The sequence below is a fragment of the Lepisma saccharinum genome, chromosome 22, assembly GCF_977018435.1.
Source record: "Lepisma saccharinum chromosome 22, izLepSacc3.1, whole genome shotgun sequence".
Classification (NCBI taxonomy): domain Eukaryota; kingdom Metazoa; phylum Arthropoda; class Insecta; order Zygentoma; family Lepismatidae; genus Lepisma; species Lepisma saccharinum.
This window is the reverse complement of record NC_139250.1, coordinates 17,334,985-17,350,795: the sequence shown is the minus strand read 5'-3', so window position 1 is coordinate 17,350,795 and position 15,811 is coordinate 17,334,985. Positions and strand designations below refer to the sequence as shown.

At 39.5% G+C, this 15,811-nt stretch overlaps 1 protein-coding gene across 1 annotated transcript in view; it reads left to right on the top strand.

The window, feature by feature from the left end:
- l(3)72Dn (UTP4 small subunit processome component l(3)72Dn) overlaps nucleotides 1–15,811 on the top strand; it is a 136,681-nt gene that overhangs the window by 61,473 nt on the left and 59,397 nt on the right. Inside the window, exons 12-13 of the mRNA XM_083143707.1 lie at nucleotides 5,577–5,672; nucleotides 12,928–13,110. Coding sequence (XP_082999833.1) covers nucleotides 5,577–5,672; nucleotides 12,928–13,110 — 279 coding nt within the window. The remainder of the gene's footprint in view (nucleotides 1–5,576; nucleotides 5,673–12,927; nucleotides 13,111–15,811) is intronic.

Here is a 15,811-nt window from a genome sequence, read left to right as displayed (position 1 = left end):
ACTGCCTTGGCCCTCAAAGAAGAACCGCCGCCGATGCCGTCCGTGAAGGAAGGAGGCCCATCATCTTTCGTCTGACCAGCTACAGCACCAGGGACGAAGTTTGGAGGCGGAAGAAATCTCTGAAAGGTACGAAGCTGCTCATCACCGAATCCCTGACGTCCGTGCGACAAGATGTGTTGCGGAGGGCAAAAGACCGCCACGGGCAACGGAACGTGTGGACCTAAGATGGAAGAATTATCATACTCTTACAGACTGGCCAGAAAGTATCCGTCACAACACTAGCGGCACTTGACAACATGAAATAAATGCGGGAGGAAAAGTAAATTTGCAATAAGGATTCATGAGTGTATGTTTAAATAATGCAACTGTGTGTGTGTTGTGTGTTATGTGTTTTTATTGTGTACAAGCGCGTGAAACTATTTTATCTTTGCGTATCAATTTTTCATCCTTGTGCATATGTTCCGTCCATGTGAGTGTCTTTAAATTTAAATCTAATGGAAGTGTATTATTATTTCTGTGTTCACTGCACCTGCCTTTCATCAACGCTACTTTTATGGTAAGTCAAATCTTTTTTAAACTAATTATATATGTAATCTCTTTTAAAATGTGTGCTTTCCATCCATTTGACAGCACTTCTAAAAACCGTAAGCAATATTATGGCTGATAGAGACGATCTGTGTAATGTAAATCCGGCAACGCCGACGTCGAACTTCTTCAACCAACTTTGCAACATTTGTATCTCTCCAACAAACAGCAACAATGGCCTTTCCTACTTAACTGCAGCGCTACAAACAGAAACGGTTTATCCATATTCTGGGCCGCAGCTGAATCTTGCACCCGGCAGCTTTAACGCAATTCATATCAACGCGCAAAGTATTCTCGCTCATTTCCTAGAAGTAGAAAATATAATTCAAATAAACAAAGACGTGCATGCCTTACTGGTCTCGGAAACATGGTTGAAGGAGAGTCTTTCGGACGATCTGGTGCATCTTCCGGGATTTCGTTTATTTAGGAAAGACAGAATCGGAAAGAGGGGAGGGGGAGTGGCAATTTATTTGCGCGAGGACATCCCTGCCAAAATTATCTCAAAGTCGCCCGATGCCTATGACGGTTCATCGGAATATATAATCCTCGAAATCAGTATCTGTCAACAAAAACTCCTCCTGGCGGTAGTCTATCGTCCACCTTGCACTCGCCTTGATAACTTCGAGAACGACGTTGCAAACTTTCTACCAAAAATATTCACACACGATCGTTCTGGGAGGTATGAATACCGACCTATGTAGCAAAAAAGAAAAGGTTATAGAATTCCGTGACACGTTCTCTGCTTTAAATCTTTCAATATGCCATTTAAATCCAACCCACCACACGGCAACTTCCGACTCATGGCTTGACGTCATCTTGGTTTCTGACGAAAATCGTGTAACGTGCCATGGCCAAATACCAGTGCCTGGAATTTCCTACCACGATTTAATTTATGTGTCCTATTATCTTCGCGTTCCTAAATATAAAGCAAAACAAGTTTCTATAGAGACTTCAAAAACATTAACGAAGCCCGCCTAAATGAAGACGCTGCCCTTTTACCATGGCATTTAATCAGTACGTTACCTACAGTGGATGAGCAAGTTTCATTGTTAAATACCTTTATCCTCCAATTGTACGATAAACATGCTCCAGTCAGGAAGAAGCGTGTTTCGCGTCCCCCTGCTCCCTGGCTGACGGACGAGTTGCATCGGCTTATGGCGATGCGTGACAAAGCGTACACCAAATATAGGAAGGGGATCAAGGTTGGTGATCATAACACATCCATCTTTGAAAATTACAGAATCCTGAGGAACCGTTGCACCCAGGAAGTACGAAAATCAAAGCGCCGATTCGCGTCTGAACTACTAACATACGAAAGCAAACCTGACGTCCTCTGGAAAAAATTGAAAATACTGGGAGTTGGGAAGCGGAGAAACCACGAATCCATTAATAAATTTCCACCGGAAGTATTGAACGATCACTTTTGTGATCTTCCGATCGTCGATGATAATGTGCAACACGAAACGATTCGTAACATTGAAACACACTCCACAACTGCTCCAAAATTTTGTTTTTCTTATTTTTCGCCAGAACAGGTCAGAAAATCGTTACAGAAGATAAAGTCATCGGCCGTAGGAGTAGATGAAATTTCTATCCTCATGATTAAAAAAATTCTCTACCACGTACTTGCTACTATCACTCATATTTTTAATTTTTCTTTAATTACCGGCGCATTTCCCTCGTCTTGGAAACTCGCCCTGGTACGCCCTATACCTAAAACAAACAACATAATAAACGTCAACGATTACCGACCAATCAGCATCCTCCCAGCCTTGTCTAAAGCCCTAGAGCATCTCGTCAGCGATCAAAACCGGGACTTTCTAACGCGAAATAATTTAATAGATCCTCTTCAGTCTGGCTTTCGAAGTAACCACAGCACTTGCATGGCTCTTGTCAACGTAACCGATGACATGAGGCTAGCCATGGACAATAAACAACTTACAATTCTCGTACTTCTAGACTTTACAAAAGCTTTTCAGACAATTGATCATGAAATTCTACTCGCTAAATTATCATCGATATTCAATTTTTCTGACTCCGCAGTTAATTGGTTCTACTCCTATCTACAAGAACGTCAACAATGTGTCGTTGACCTATATGGAAAATCGTCGTGGAAAAACATTCCATGTGGTGTCCCTCAAGGCACTGTACTCGGCCCCCTCTTATTTGCTATGTATATAAACGACCTCCCGACGGTGCTTAACTGCTGTAAATACCATATCTATTCCGACGATTTTCAGTTATATTTCTCTTTCCCCCCGCAAGAAATACTGCATGCAATAGAAATTGTGAACAATGACCTTAAACAAATAAGTACTTGGTCTGCACACCATGGCTTACATCTAAACCCGACTAAAACCCAGTGTATTCTTGTAGGTTCCCCTAGAATTTTGAGCAAAATAGATAAATCTAGCCTCCCTAGACTCAACGTAAATAATATTCATCTGCCCTTCTCCACTACTGTTAAGAATCTGGGTGTGATACTCAACCACCATCTCACCTGGGCAGAGCAAGTTAACTCTGTATCTAGAAGAGCTTTCGGTGCATTGCATTCACTCTATCGGCTCAAAAACTTCCTCCCTGAACGCATAAAAATTAAACTGGTCCAGTCTCTTGTATTTCCCATTGTTGACTATTGCGACATTGCTTTCTTGGATGTCAATCACGAGCAAGCTAAACGGCTGCAGCGAATTCAAAATGCCTGCATTTGTTTCGTTTTCGATCTAAAATATTCAGAGCATTTGACATCGTACTTTGCGAAGGTCGAGTGGCTTAAATTAAGCGATAAACGTAATTTTCATAAGTTAATTTTACTGTACAAAATCCTCCAATTAAAAGACCCGCAATATCTCTATAACCGATTTCAACATCTTTCCGACTTTCACAGCCGCAACACCAGATCGCGCGAAAGGTCTCTGCTCTCCATTCCACTCCACAAATCCAACTTTTATGCAAATTCTTTTACTGTTAACTCAGCAGGCCTTTGGAACAAGTTGCCACCTGAAATTCATGTCTCTTCCCCAATTGTGACGTTCAAAAAATTGTTAAAGTTACACATATTACGAGGGGGTGCTGGTAATTTCTTAGCCTTTGCAAGAAACAAATGAGACAGAGATGGGAATCATTTTTTTTTATTCAACATAATCCCCTCTGTGCCCCTCTGAGGTGAACACACTTCCTAAGTCTTTTCTCCAGTTGTTGTAACCCCCCCCCAAAAAAAAATATTTTGGTTGGTCCGCTAACCACGTACGTACAGCATACTGTGCCTCAGAAAGTGACCCAAATCTGACCCCCTTCAGAAATTTCTTGAGATTTGGAAATAGGAAGTAGTCAGAGGGGGCCAGATCTGGTGAATAAGCAGGGGTTCCAAGACTGTGAACTTCAAATCCTTTAATTTTTGCTGGATAATGCGTGCAGTGTGTGGAGAGGCATTGTCGTGCAAATACAGAATTCCATTTGTCAATTTTCCACGTCGTTTGGACTTAATTGTCTGCTTCAAATTATCAAGAAGTGATGAATAATATGCCCCTGTAATAGTTGCACCCTTTTCCAAAAAGTCAATTAGCAGTACACCGTCTTTGTCCCAAAAAACACTGGCCATCACCTTGGCTGCCGTCTTTTGCACACGGGCCTTCTTTGGGCATGGTGACTCAGAGTGGGTCTATGCCTTTGACTGTTCTTTTGTTTCGGGATCATAGAGGTATATCCAGGTCTCATCCTCAGTCACCAATCGAGACAAAAATGTGGACGCATCCTTTTGAAAATAATCAAGAATCACTTTGGATGTCCTCACCCTGTCACGGTGCTGATCAGCGTTCAAAAGTTTCGGGATCCACTTTGCTGAAACCTTACTCATACCTAGATTGTCGTGGATAATAACACCAACTCTTTCACGGGAGATGTTTAGAGACTCAGCAATGATTTTAGTGGAAATTCGCCGATCTTGAAGAATTAGATCATGCACAGCATCGATTACTTCCGGAACAACCACACATGCTGGCCTTCCTGTGTGTGGCTCATCATCTGTGCTGAAATGGCCGGTTTTAAATTTAGCTACCCAGTTCTTAACAGTGGCATATGCAGGGGAATGGTCCCCCAAAGTCTGTACCAACGTGTCATGTATCTCCTTGCCGGACTTTATCTGCAGGAATAAAAACTTTATCACCACTCTATGGTCTTTCACTGTAAATGTTGCTTCAGGTGCTGCCATCTTTCAGTCACATCTGAAATAAAGAAAAACCATTAGACGTACAAATATACTTTTCTCTACCAACAATATACAGACATTAAGCTGCAATTTAAGACCAAATTCATGAAAATACGACAACATGAAGGGGGTAAGGCTAAGAAATTACCAGCTGGAAAGCAAATATATTCAACAACCAATAAAAAGAACAAGGTTCCTACTTTATAGAACTTGCTGGTTACCCATGTGTGCCCAAGTATAGGGATGGTATCGATATGATGCGAGACAATACTTGGCAAAGACTCGGTCTCAAGTTGTAAATGATTATCTCGTTCTTGGTCTCGTCACAATATACAGCATATACACAGCACAAAATATTTTGTAAAAAGATTTCTTTGTTTGATGCATAGTTTCGATGCTACAAGCAGGTACAGCTCCAGAAGAGGGCAGGGACGATCGTTGATATCTGTATTTTCTGTTGCTTCGTTATCGGTATTTTCGATATTATCAGCATTGTTAATATCAATATTCAATCGATCACAGCCCTAGCTGCAGGTCATCCCACATGTGCTTGATGGGATTGAAGTCCGGACTCTGGCTTGGCCACTCCATACAAGTCATGTGATGGTGGTCTATCCACTAATGGGTGACCCCCGATTGGTGTTTCAGGTTGTTGTGCTCCTGCAGAATGACATTTGATAGTTAAATTATTGTTCTCCACCAAAACAAGCACTGAAATTTGACTGTACATCTTCTTGCATATATTTTTTTAGAAATGTGAATGTATCTTTTTCTTTTCTTTCAGTTTAAGTTTTCCTTGCCAAAGTACAACCGTAGGGCCACAGCATTGGCAATACATCCAAAAACTAACAACTTGGTTATTGCATATGCTGATCAGAAGGTAAATATATTATTTGTTCATTTGTATTGTACTGTGTGTCCCAAAAAAGTGTTTACACTCCTTGAATGTTAATAATGGGAACACTTATAACAGCAAGTATGAACTGTTTTGCGTGTCATGTACTATATCGATATCATGCAAAATAGTGTTTACACTCTTTGAACGCTAATAATGGGAACACTAATAACAACAAGTATGAACTGTTTTGTGTGTCACATACTATATCGATATCATGAAAAATGTGTTTACACTCTTTGAACGCTAATAATGGGAACACTAATAACAACAAGTATGAACTGTTTTGTGTGTCACATACTATATCGAGGTCATGCAATGATCTCAATATGAGAGCCATTTGTAAGAACAGATTATCTTTCTCGTACTCCAATAAAAGGCAGTCACACATATTTTTCTCTAGCAATTAGAAAATTTACTTTGCTATCTCCTTGTATATGGTTATCTTCTCAATTTTAATAAAAGCTTGAATTCTGTAAAAAAGAATCAAGATATTGACATATTTTTACCATCAGAAGAAATAAATAAAACTGAGAGGAAAATACTCATGAAACCAGAGCCATCTATTGTTCATCACAGCAAACCATGGTTTCACATAGTAGCGATTTCTATATTCATTCAATATTGTCCCAAAACTATTCAATTGTTATTATTACAAACTTTGTAACAAATTACGTCAGCCTGTGTTTAATTCTGGAAAGTAAAATGTCCATAAAGAACGAAGTGAAATCTATACGTGGACTGTTAAAGAAAAGACCAGACTTTTGCAATACAAACTTTATTACCACAATTACAACATTACACGTGCTTATTCCCTTCGAAGTTCTTCCCAATGCTTCCAATGCAGTGCTCCCGTCGTTTCTGCCACTGTTCGGACGCCTCCTGGAATGCATTTTTATGGATACTTCCCATCTGTGTTGTCGTGTTCTGCTGAATTTCATCTACACTTGCGAAATGACAACCTTTCAAGGTTCTTTTCAACTAGGGAAACAGAAAAAGTCCGCAGGGGCCAAGTCTGGAGAGTAAGGTGGGCAGGTTGCAATAGTCATTACAAGCAGACCATAAGTGGCAGACAAGCATCGATGTGTGACTTGGCACGTTGTCATGGTGCAACACCCAACTCTTGTTTTTCCACACCTAGGTCTTTTAAATCCAGAGAAATAGGACTATTAATTAATGAAACTAAAACAAGATATATATGAGAATGTCCAGATCGCCAGCCAGACGAAACTCTCTGGCTTTGAATGTAGGTACATATCACTTTGAGGGAGTACCCACTTTTACTTACCTTGGAGCTCTTCTACATAACAACATAGAAGAAGAAGAGGTTGTTAACCAAAGGATACAGGCTGGAAATAGACAGTATTATGCACATATAGAATTATTTAAGTCAAAAAACCTCTCTAGGAACACAAAATTAAGATTGTATAGGACACTTATTAGACCAGTTATAGCATATGGTGCAGAATCTTGGAAACTTACATCTAAAGCAGAAAGCAAGGTAATGTGTTTTGAAAGGAAGATATTACGTAAGATCTTTGGCCCCGTTAGGAATGAAGATGGATCCTATAGAATTAGGAATAATATGGAGTTAGAAGGATTGATTCAATATGAACATGTGGTGAGATATATAAAATCTCAACGCTTAAGATGGGCAGGACATCTGATGAGAATGGAAGAGGATAGGCTACCACGCCTGGTATTCAATCAGAAATTGTGGGGAACAAGGCCAAAAGGAAGACCGAGGGGAAGATGGATCGATGCGGTTGAGGAAGATTTGAGAAGGATGAATATACGCAATTGGAAAAATGTAGCTCAAGATAGAATGAGGTGGAGGAAGATTGTTTGGGATGCCAAAGCCCACCAAGGGCTGTAGAGCAAAAGAAGAAGAAGAAGAAGAAGGTCTTTTTCTGCACACAGCATCTCTCAAAATTTATGGCATGACCTGATCCTGATGTCAACTTCATGAGCAACCTCTCTGACAGTCAAACAACGATTTGCACAGATAATGGATCGAACGGCATCGATGTGTTAATCGTTTGTTGACATCGAAGGTAGTCCCGATCCTGAATCTTTCTCGATTGATGTTCTGCCCTCTTTGAAACGTTGAGACCACTCATGACACTGCAATTGGCTCATACAGTCCCTCCTAAAGGCTTGCTGAAACATTTGCCAAGTTCCACCTAAAGATTTCCCCAGTTTATAGTAAAATTTCACACAAACACGCTGCTCCAACTGGTCCTTCATCTTCACTGCATTGAAGCGAACATGATGAGAAGTTACTGCACGTGTTTACTTCGGTGGTTCTAACCGGGCTACTGGTGAACGTAGCGTGATGCAGCAAGCGACAGTGTGTTTCTAAATTCGCTACAAACAATGGTTCGCGTGCTATGACAGAAGTCCAGTCTATTTTTGAACAGACCACATATTGCTATTACTTTGAGAAGATATATATATACTTTAATGACCTTTTAAATGTCCATGTAGGAGATAAATCAGAAGTAAATGAAGTACACACAGCAGAACCTTTAGTTCCAGAACCAAACTTGACTGAAGTTAAAGATGCTATTAAAAGGCTAAAGAATAACAAAGCACCTGGCATTGATTTAATACCAGCTGAGTTAATTAAATATGGTGGAAATTCATTAATATGTAAAATTCATAAATTAATTTGTTTAATATGGAATAAAGAAGAAATCCCTCAACAGTGGAAAGAATCCATAATTGTTCCTGTGTTTAAAAAAGGTGATAAAATGAACTGCAATAATTACCGTGGAATTTCTCTACTCTCAACAACATACAAAATATTGTCTAACATTCTTTTAACAAGACTAACCCCATATGCTAATGAAATTATAGGTGATTATCAATGTGGATTTAAATGTAACAGATCAACTACAGATCAAATTTTTCACATCAGACAGACACTTGAAAAAAAGTGGGAATATAATCAAAATGTTCATCAGCTATTCATTGATTTCAAAAAAGCATATGATTCGGTCAAAAGAGATAAATTATATAATATATTAGTAGAGTTTGGAATACCTAAGAAGCTTGTTAGTATGATAAAAATATGCACCAGTGAAACAGAAAGTAAAATTCCTGTGGGTAATAATATGTCTGACAAATTTATAATTCATGATGGGTTAAAACAAGGAGATGCATTATCTCCATTGCTCTTTAATTTTGCCTTAGAATATGCTGTAAGGAAGGTAAACGAAACTAAAGAAGGACTAAAATTAAATGGTGTGACTCAGTTGTTAGCATATGCAGATGATGTAGACTTACTGGGGGATGATATAAATACGATTAAGAATAATGCTAAAATATTTTTCAAAACTGCTAAAGAGATAGGTTTGGAAGTTAACAAAGAGAAAACTAAATATATGCTTACAGGCCGAAACCAAGTGTTAGGTAATAATCAAAATCTAATTATTGATAACAACTCATTTGAACCAGTTTCCAAATTCAAATACTTAGGAGTAATATTAACAAATGAAAATGATATTAAAGAGGAAATAAAAAGTAGGCTTAATTCAGGAAATGCATGTTACTTCTCTCTTCATAAACTTTTGTCTTCTCGTTTAATATCTAAGAAACTAAAAGTTAAAATATACAAAACAGTAATTTTGCCTGTAGTATTATATGGATGTGAAACTTGGTCCCTTACATTGAAAGAGGAACATAAATTGAGAGTATTTGAAAATAAGATCCTTAGGAAAATCTTTGGACCTAAAAGGGATGAGGAGACAGGTGAGTGGAGAAGGTTACATAATTTAGAAGTACATAATTTGTATTCATGTCCAGATATTATTAGAATAATTAAATCAAGAAGACTTAGGTGGGCAGGCCATGTGGCACGAATGGGAGAGGAAAGAGGAGTTTACAGGATTCTTGTTGGGAAACCTGATGGTAAGAGACCTGTAGGAAGGCCAAGACGAAGATGGAGGGACAACGTTGAGATGGACCTAAATGCAATCGGTAGAGATGGAAAAGAGTATATAGATCTTGCTCAAGATAGGGACAGATGGAAGGCCTGTGTTGCTGCAGCCTTGAACCTTCGGGTTTAAGAAGGCTAGAGAGTTAGTTAGTTAGTTAGTTAGATATATGGTGGATGATAGCAAGAAAGGTAGAAGCTATCACAAGGCAAAATGGTCCAAATGTTCTGTTTTTGGCCTCAGTGAGGTAATATAATAAAGGAAAATGATGCTGTGAGATTCTGGAACCACTGGGACAACTGAATCATCAGGACTGAACCAGATAAGTGTGAAACTTTGAGTTTGTTGTTGTGAATGTTTGGTCACATGTTTTATATAAACAATTGAGTACTTAGTTTGTAAAATCACATGGCATTATGGGAATATTTTTACTATAGTGGAACCACCAGCAAAGAAACCTGTGCAGACTCCTGTGCGCCGTACTCCTGCGAGGAGGGGAGGAGAAGAGTGGACCATGCTTCCTTATGGCCCGAGCTGAACGGAAGAAGGGAAAGCTGTGTAGACTTTTTGTCCCAAGTTTTTTTTTTCTTTCCTTGTGGTCGCTCTATACTGACATTTAGACATTTGTGCAAGTTCAATTATTTGATTTCTTTATCCTTTGACAGTGTTTGCGTGATCTGGAAGCATGACATGTGTAGACTAGATTTCATTGATAAACTACAAAGAGCATTACTTACGTGAAATTTAGAAAATTTCGCACTTCCGCATTGCACAATTTAATGGTTAAATCCTATTAATTTCGAAGATCCACTGTCTTCATTCACAAAAGGGTATGGCGTTTGAAGTGGAGATGGTACCGCGTCACTGCATTGAATGTTCCCGGGCGGCGGTAGTTGTGTCTTCTCCCTTTCAGCTGCGCTGGCGTGCACATCCTAGTTTGCGTCGTCTGCTTCCTGTTGTCAGGGGGCGTTGCCAGTTGGTGGTTGGGGGGCTGGGCTGTGCTGCTAGGCATGGTGCTGTTCCTGTTCCCCGCATGGCTGGAGGAGGGTCGAGTATGTGCACCGCATCTTTTCTTTTTCAGGTTGTTGATCTTTCTGAGGACAGGGTGCCAAGTCGGGTGTGCCTGTCCATTGTCCAGGTTCAGTGCTGGTTTCTGTTGGATGATAGCATGTGTTTCTTTGACAGTGTTTTCTATGACAGAGCCGGTTGGGTGAAGTATGGATATGGAGGATATGGTGTGGTTAGTGGAGTGGAGGTGTTGAGAAAGGCCTGATTTTGGTGTGTCTTTTTTGGCATCTTTTTCGTGTTCATTAATCCGTTCTTGGACAGTGCACATGGTTCTGCCAATGTAGGTGTTGTGGCATTGGCATGTGGCCTTGTAGACACCAGGGGATGCAAGTTTGGGTAGTGTTCTTCTGATTTGGGATATAGGTTTGTGTGCCACTCGGATGTTGAAAGGTTTGAGGGCCTTGGCAAATTTTCCAGATGTGGTAGGGTGATATGGAAAAGCGATCCATTTGGGTTTAAAATTTTGGTTCGGGTTATCTGTTTCTTGGACGTCTGAACTGGTCTTCTGGTTTTGCACACCACATGGATAGTTGCATTCGGTGTAACCATTGTTTAGTCCTATTTCAGTTACGCATGCTATTTCACACACAGCTGCACAGAAGATGACCTCCATGATTAATGAACAGGAAAAAGATGCCAAAAAAGACACACCAAAATCAGGCCTTTCTCAACACCTCCACTCCATTAACTACACCATATCCTCCATATCCATACTTCACCCAACCGACTCTGTCATAGAAAACACTGTCTAAGAAACCCATGTTATCATCCAACAGAAACCAGCACTGAACCTGGCCAATGGCCAGGCGCACCCGACTTGGCACCCTGTCCTCAGAAAGATCCCCGACCTGAAAAAGAAAAGATATGGTGCACATACTCGACCCTCCTCCAGCCACGCGGGGAACAGGAACAGCACCATGCCTAGCAGCACAGCCCAGCCCCCCAACCACCAACTGGCAACGCCACCTGACAACAGGAAGCAGATGATGCAAACTAGGATGTGCACCAGCGCCGCCGAACGGGAGAAGACGCAACTACCGCCGCCCGTGAACAAACAATGCAGTGATGCGGTACCATCTCCACTTCAAACACCGTGCCCTTTTGTGAATGAAGGCAGTGGATCTTCAAAATTAATAGGATTTAACCATTAAATTGTGCAATGCGGAAGTGCGAAATTTTCTAAATTTCACGTAAATAATTTTAAACCGCGTTTACCGCAACCATCATGAATACAAAGAGCATATCATAATACCTTAATGTTATAGATGTTTATTGGCAGCAATACTTTGTCTGCAATTCTATAGAACAGATCGACAAATCAACAAACAGCAGATAAGGTTTCCACAGGAAGGGAAGCACAGGTAGTGTCAATCGCATGTCAGTCATGACATGACAGTCATGTCATTCAGTGACCATGGCTTTGTGGGGTACGCATCGTTCTTCAGTTTCCCAGAGGTAGAAATCTAACGGTGTTAAATCGGGAGATCTGGGTGGTTATTTGACACTTCTTACATTAAAGAAAAGAAAATTGCTCACCTCTGCCACTTTGGGTACACAAATGCTCACCACCTGGTGGGCTGTGATGGAACTAAAAACAACAGAATCCCTACACATGCTCACACACACACACTCAATGTACAGTAGATATTGCAGCGTCAAATCCAAAAAGTTCAGTGAAGTTATCTTGAATGGTTTCTCTGTCATTAACATTCAACGAATGTAGACACTATTTTCGGAGACAGTGTAGTTTAGATAGAGAGGTCATGATATATCTAAATAGTTGGGATGGATGAATATTGACCAAATTTGCTATATCAGAACTAATATCAGTAATGATAATTCAGACTTTCGAAAGTACTGTGTCGGTAAATAAATACTAAATTTTGCGTTTTAATTTATTTTGCCTGTTGCAGTTCATTTTGCGTGATTTCATGTGAGAAAACACTAGAAAAATGCACCTCACACCTTTCAGAAACATGGAAAATGATCATTCCAAAGTATTATTTCACATTTCGTCTTTCCATCAAAAACAAAATATGCATGCCTCTAGGAATTTATCTGGTTGACATTCATACTATGATTGGCTTACAATTATATTCACTAATATCAGCTTAATCTGTCCAATCCCTGCGTAGTGCACTTCAGTGTTTAGTATATTAAATGCAAAAATGCATGTTTAAAGAAAGAAAAACTTACACTACTGGAGTAATTTATAAGTTGATTTATTTTTTCAGATTGTTGAATACGATTTGTGTAAAAAGGTGTTTACAAAATTTTCCGAAGGATTAGAATCAAAACATCCAAAGCAGTGGTTGGCAAGACAATTTGCAATTTCAAATATAGTATTTGATCCCCGAAATGATGATGTCATTATTCTTCAGGATGACAATATGATCTGCGTGATAAACAAGAACAAGGTAAGTACCCATTACGTATGCATGCATGTAAAGGTTTCATGTAGCTTTCTGTTCTGTCATGTACTTTGATGGAAGTGTTGAGGAGGAGAAGAAGATGTGTTGATTGTGTTTTGTTATCAATCTTGTGTTTGTTTCTTGTTATTTGCAACTTCTGGTTCAATACGGCAATGAGGATGAGGGATGATTAGGTGAAATTGATCAATAAATAAATAATAATAATCCGTAGCGTGACAGCCCTTTGAAGGGCCTTGGTCTATCTCCTGACTGCCAGTCTCCCTCAGCAATCCTACCTAGAGGTGTGGAGTTCTTCAACCAGTAATGGGGTGACATGGGGTCAGCACATCGGACTCCCAGCCGTTATAGGAGATTTTCGAGACTGGATTACGCTATTCACTATTATTCATAATTTATGATGTGTGCGACTTACTCACTTTTATATAGATTAATTCGTATTTTCAATAAATTAATCAAAAATACAAAATGATGAATAAACCAACAGTCAGCACGGGGAAGTGAACAAGCGGGCATCTTTTTAACGTTTTAATTGTATATAGGATTTTAGATCGAGAAGTTTTTACAGCTATGATAAACGTCGTTTGAAATAATAGATACTCGCTACACGTAAGTACAAGAGTTTTGTATTTTTGATTAATTTATTGAAAATACGACTTAATCTATACTCACTCGTAGCTCCCCAATTTCCTCACGATGGTGGGTTGTCACCGGCCCTATACAACTGCTGAAAATTCCCGGAGACTGAACCCGGGATCGAACGCATGCCATCACAGCTGCCGTCCAAAGCAAGGTGCCTTAGATCGCACTGCCATGGAAGAGAACAATTGATCAAGAAACACTCACAAAAAATGCCCAGATGGGGACTCAAATCTGCAAACTTTGGTGGAGAGATCGGAGAAACAGTTTCATTGTGTAGCCAGATGTGAGAACCGTAAGTTGGTCTTACCCCATCAATCTTTTACCACAGAGAGCTCGAGAAAGAGAGGTCTGTATGCTTATTGGGCCTAGGAGGGAGATAATATTAGGATTATGCTTATGGGACGTATTATTTTTACTTGTTCTCTGGAAATAGCAAACTTCTGACAATGTAGAAAAACACATGAACAGAAAGAAAACACGTTGAAGATTTTATTGGTCGCCGGAATAGCCGAAACTCCCATTTGATTATCCATAACTTGAAGTTAAGTTTTTTCTCCATGAGGAATACGAACATGGGATTCTGAAAATTCTCATTGATCATATTTTTCAAACATTGTGCCTAGCTTAGTAATCAACTGAAAAACTGCTTCCACTCGCAACATAGGGAGAAAATTATACTCTCTTATAAAATCTGGTTTCTTTTTGGTACCAGTGTCCATTCCAGCAATATTGAAATAAATACACACCTGGTATGAAATGATCACTCTTGACCTTAATGTGCTTGCCCATTGAGCTGACATTGAACTTTTTGATTGTGAGGTTGTGGGAGAATGAATTATATTGAAGTTAACATTTTGTCTTAATGACATGCTACTGCAATGATAATTATGAAGGTTAGTAATTGTGTGCAGTTTTTTTAGAGACATTTGCTGCAGAGTGTGGCATCATTTAAACATACATTGTATATTGAAAAGATTAGAGCAGTTTTGCTTGGCATATTCCTCCAGAAAAGGGTATGTGCATTAATTTATTGCAGATGGTGGAGGATTATATGATGTGATCATTAATTTAGTTGCACCTGCAAAAGAATATTGATCCACTAAGTTCTTTTTCCACACACTGCGTGCGAACATATTGCAATGGTGCGTTTTACTCACTATCAATTCAAATAAAAATATATAAATAACTTACGTGAGAGTAGGAATGTTTCAGAACGACGTTTCGGAAGTCTCTACTACTTCATTCATCAGGTAATGTTCTCCACCCAACACCGACGGAAGTCACTAGGAGACTGTAATAGGTCTTCAACTTTTATTTGTTTTAGCCGTGGTTTTGTTTTTAACATAGGGAATTTTTAACCAGCGAAGACTTCCATCGGTTTTTTCATGCTGTCACTGTAAGTTTTTTACCTTTTCTATCCTCAACCTGAATCCTCAACTACGATTTAACAATGCGGTACCATGTTTGGCACCTAAAGTTTTTTTTTATTTTATTACCTGATGAAGGAAGTAGCACAGACTTCCGAAACGTCGTTCTGAAACATCCCTACTCACTCACGTAAGTTATTTATATATTTTTTTTATTTGAATTACACTGCGTGCGGCAGTGTGCAACGTTCCCAACGCACCACAAAAACTGCTACATTATCACACAGTGTTGCTTCCACGTTATAAAAGGAAGGAACCCTTAGGATGCCATTTAACTTTGCATCAGTCAGGTATACATAACTGTCAATCACAGGGAACTGTTGTTGCAAGTTTTACCCATAACTATTACCCTTTACTCCAGTCGTGGCATGAGAATCTGTTACACTTAGGGTTTGGGTGTTAAGGGCACTCACCAGAGGCTACGGAAGCTTCAGGAAGTTATTGGCAGCTAGAACTTGTACAATAGAAACTGTTTAAACATTTGAGGGCATTTACAGATTAGATTTATTCAAAACAAAGTTAAAACAAGAACAAAGCGTTTACCAGTTACAGTGGGATGATGCACTAAAAACATTACTGTTGCTCACAGTTAGTTGCATGAAAGCCAAAACCATTTTACA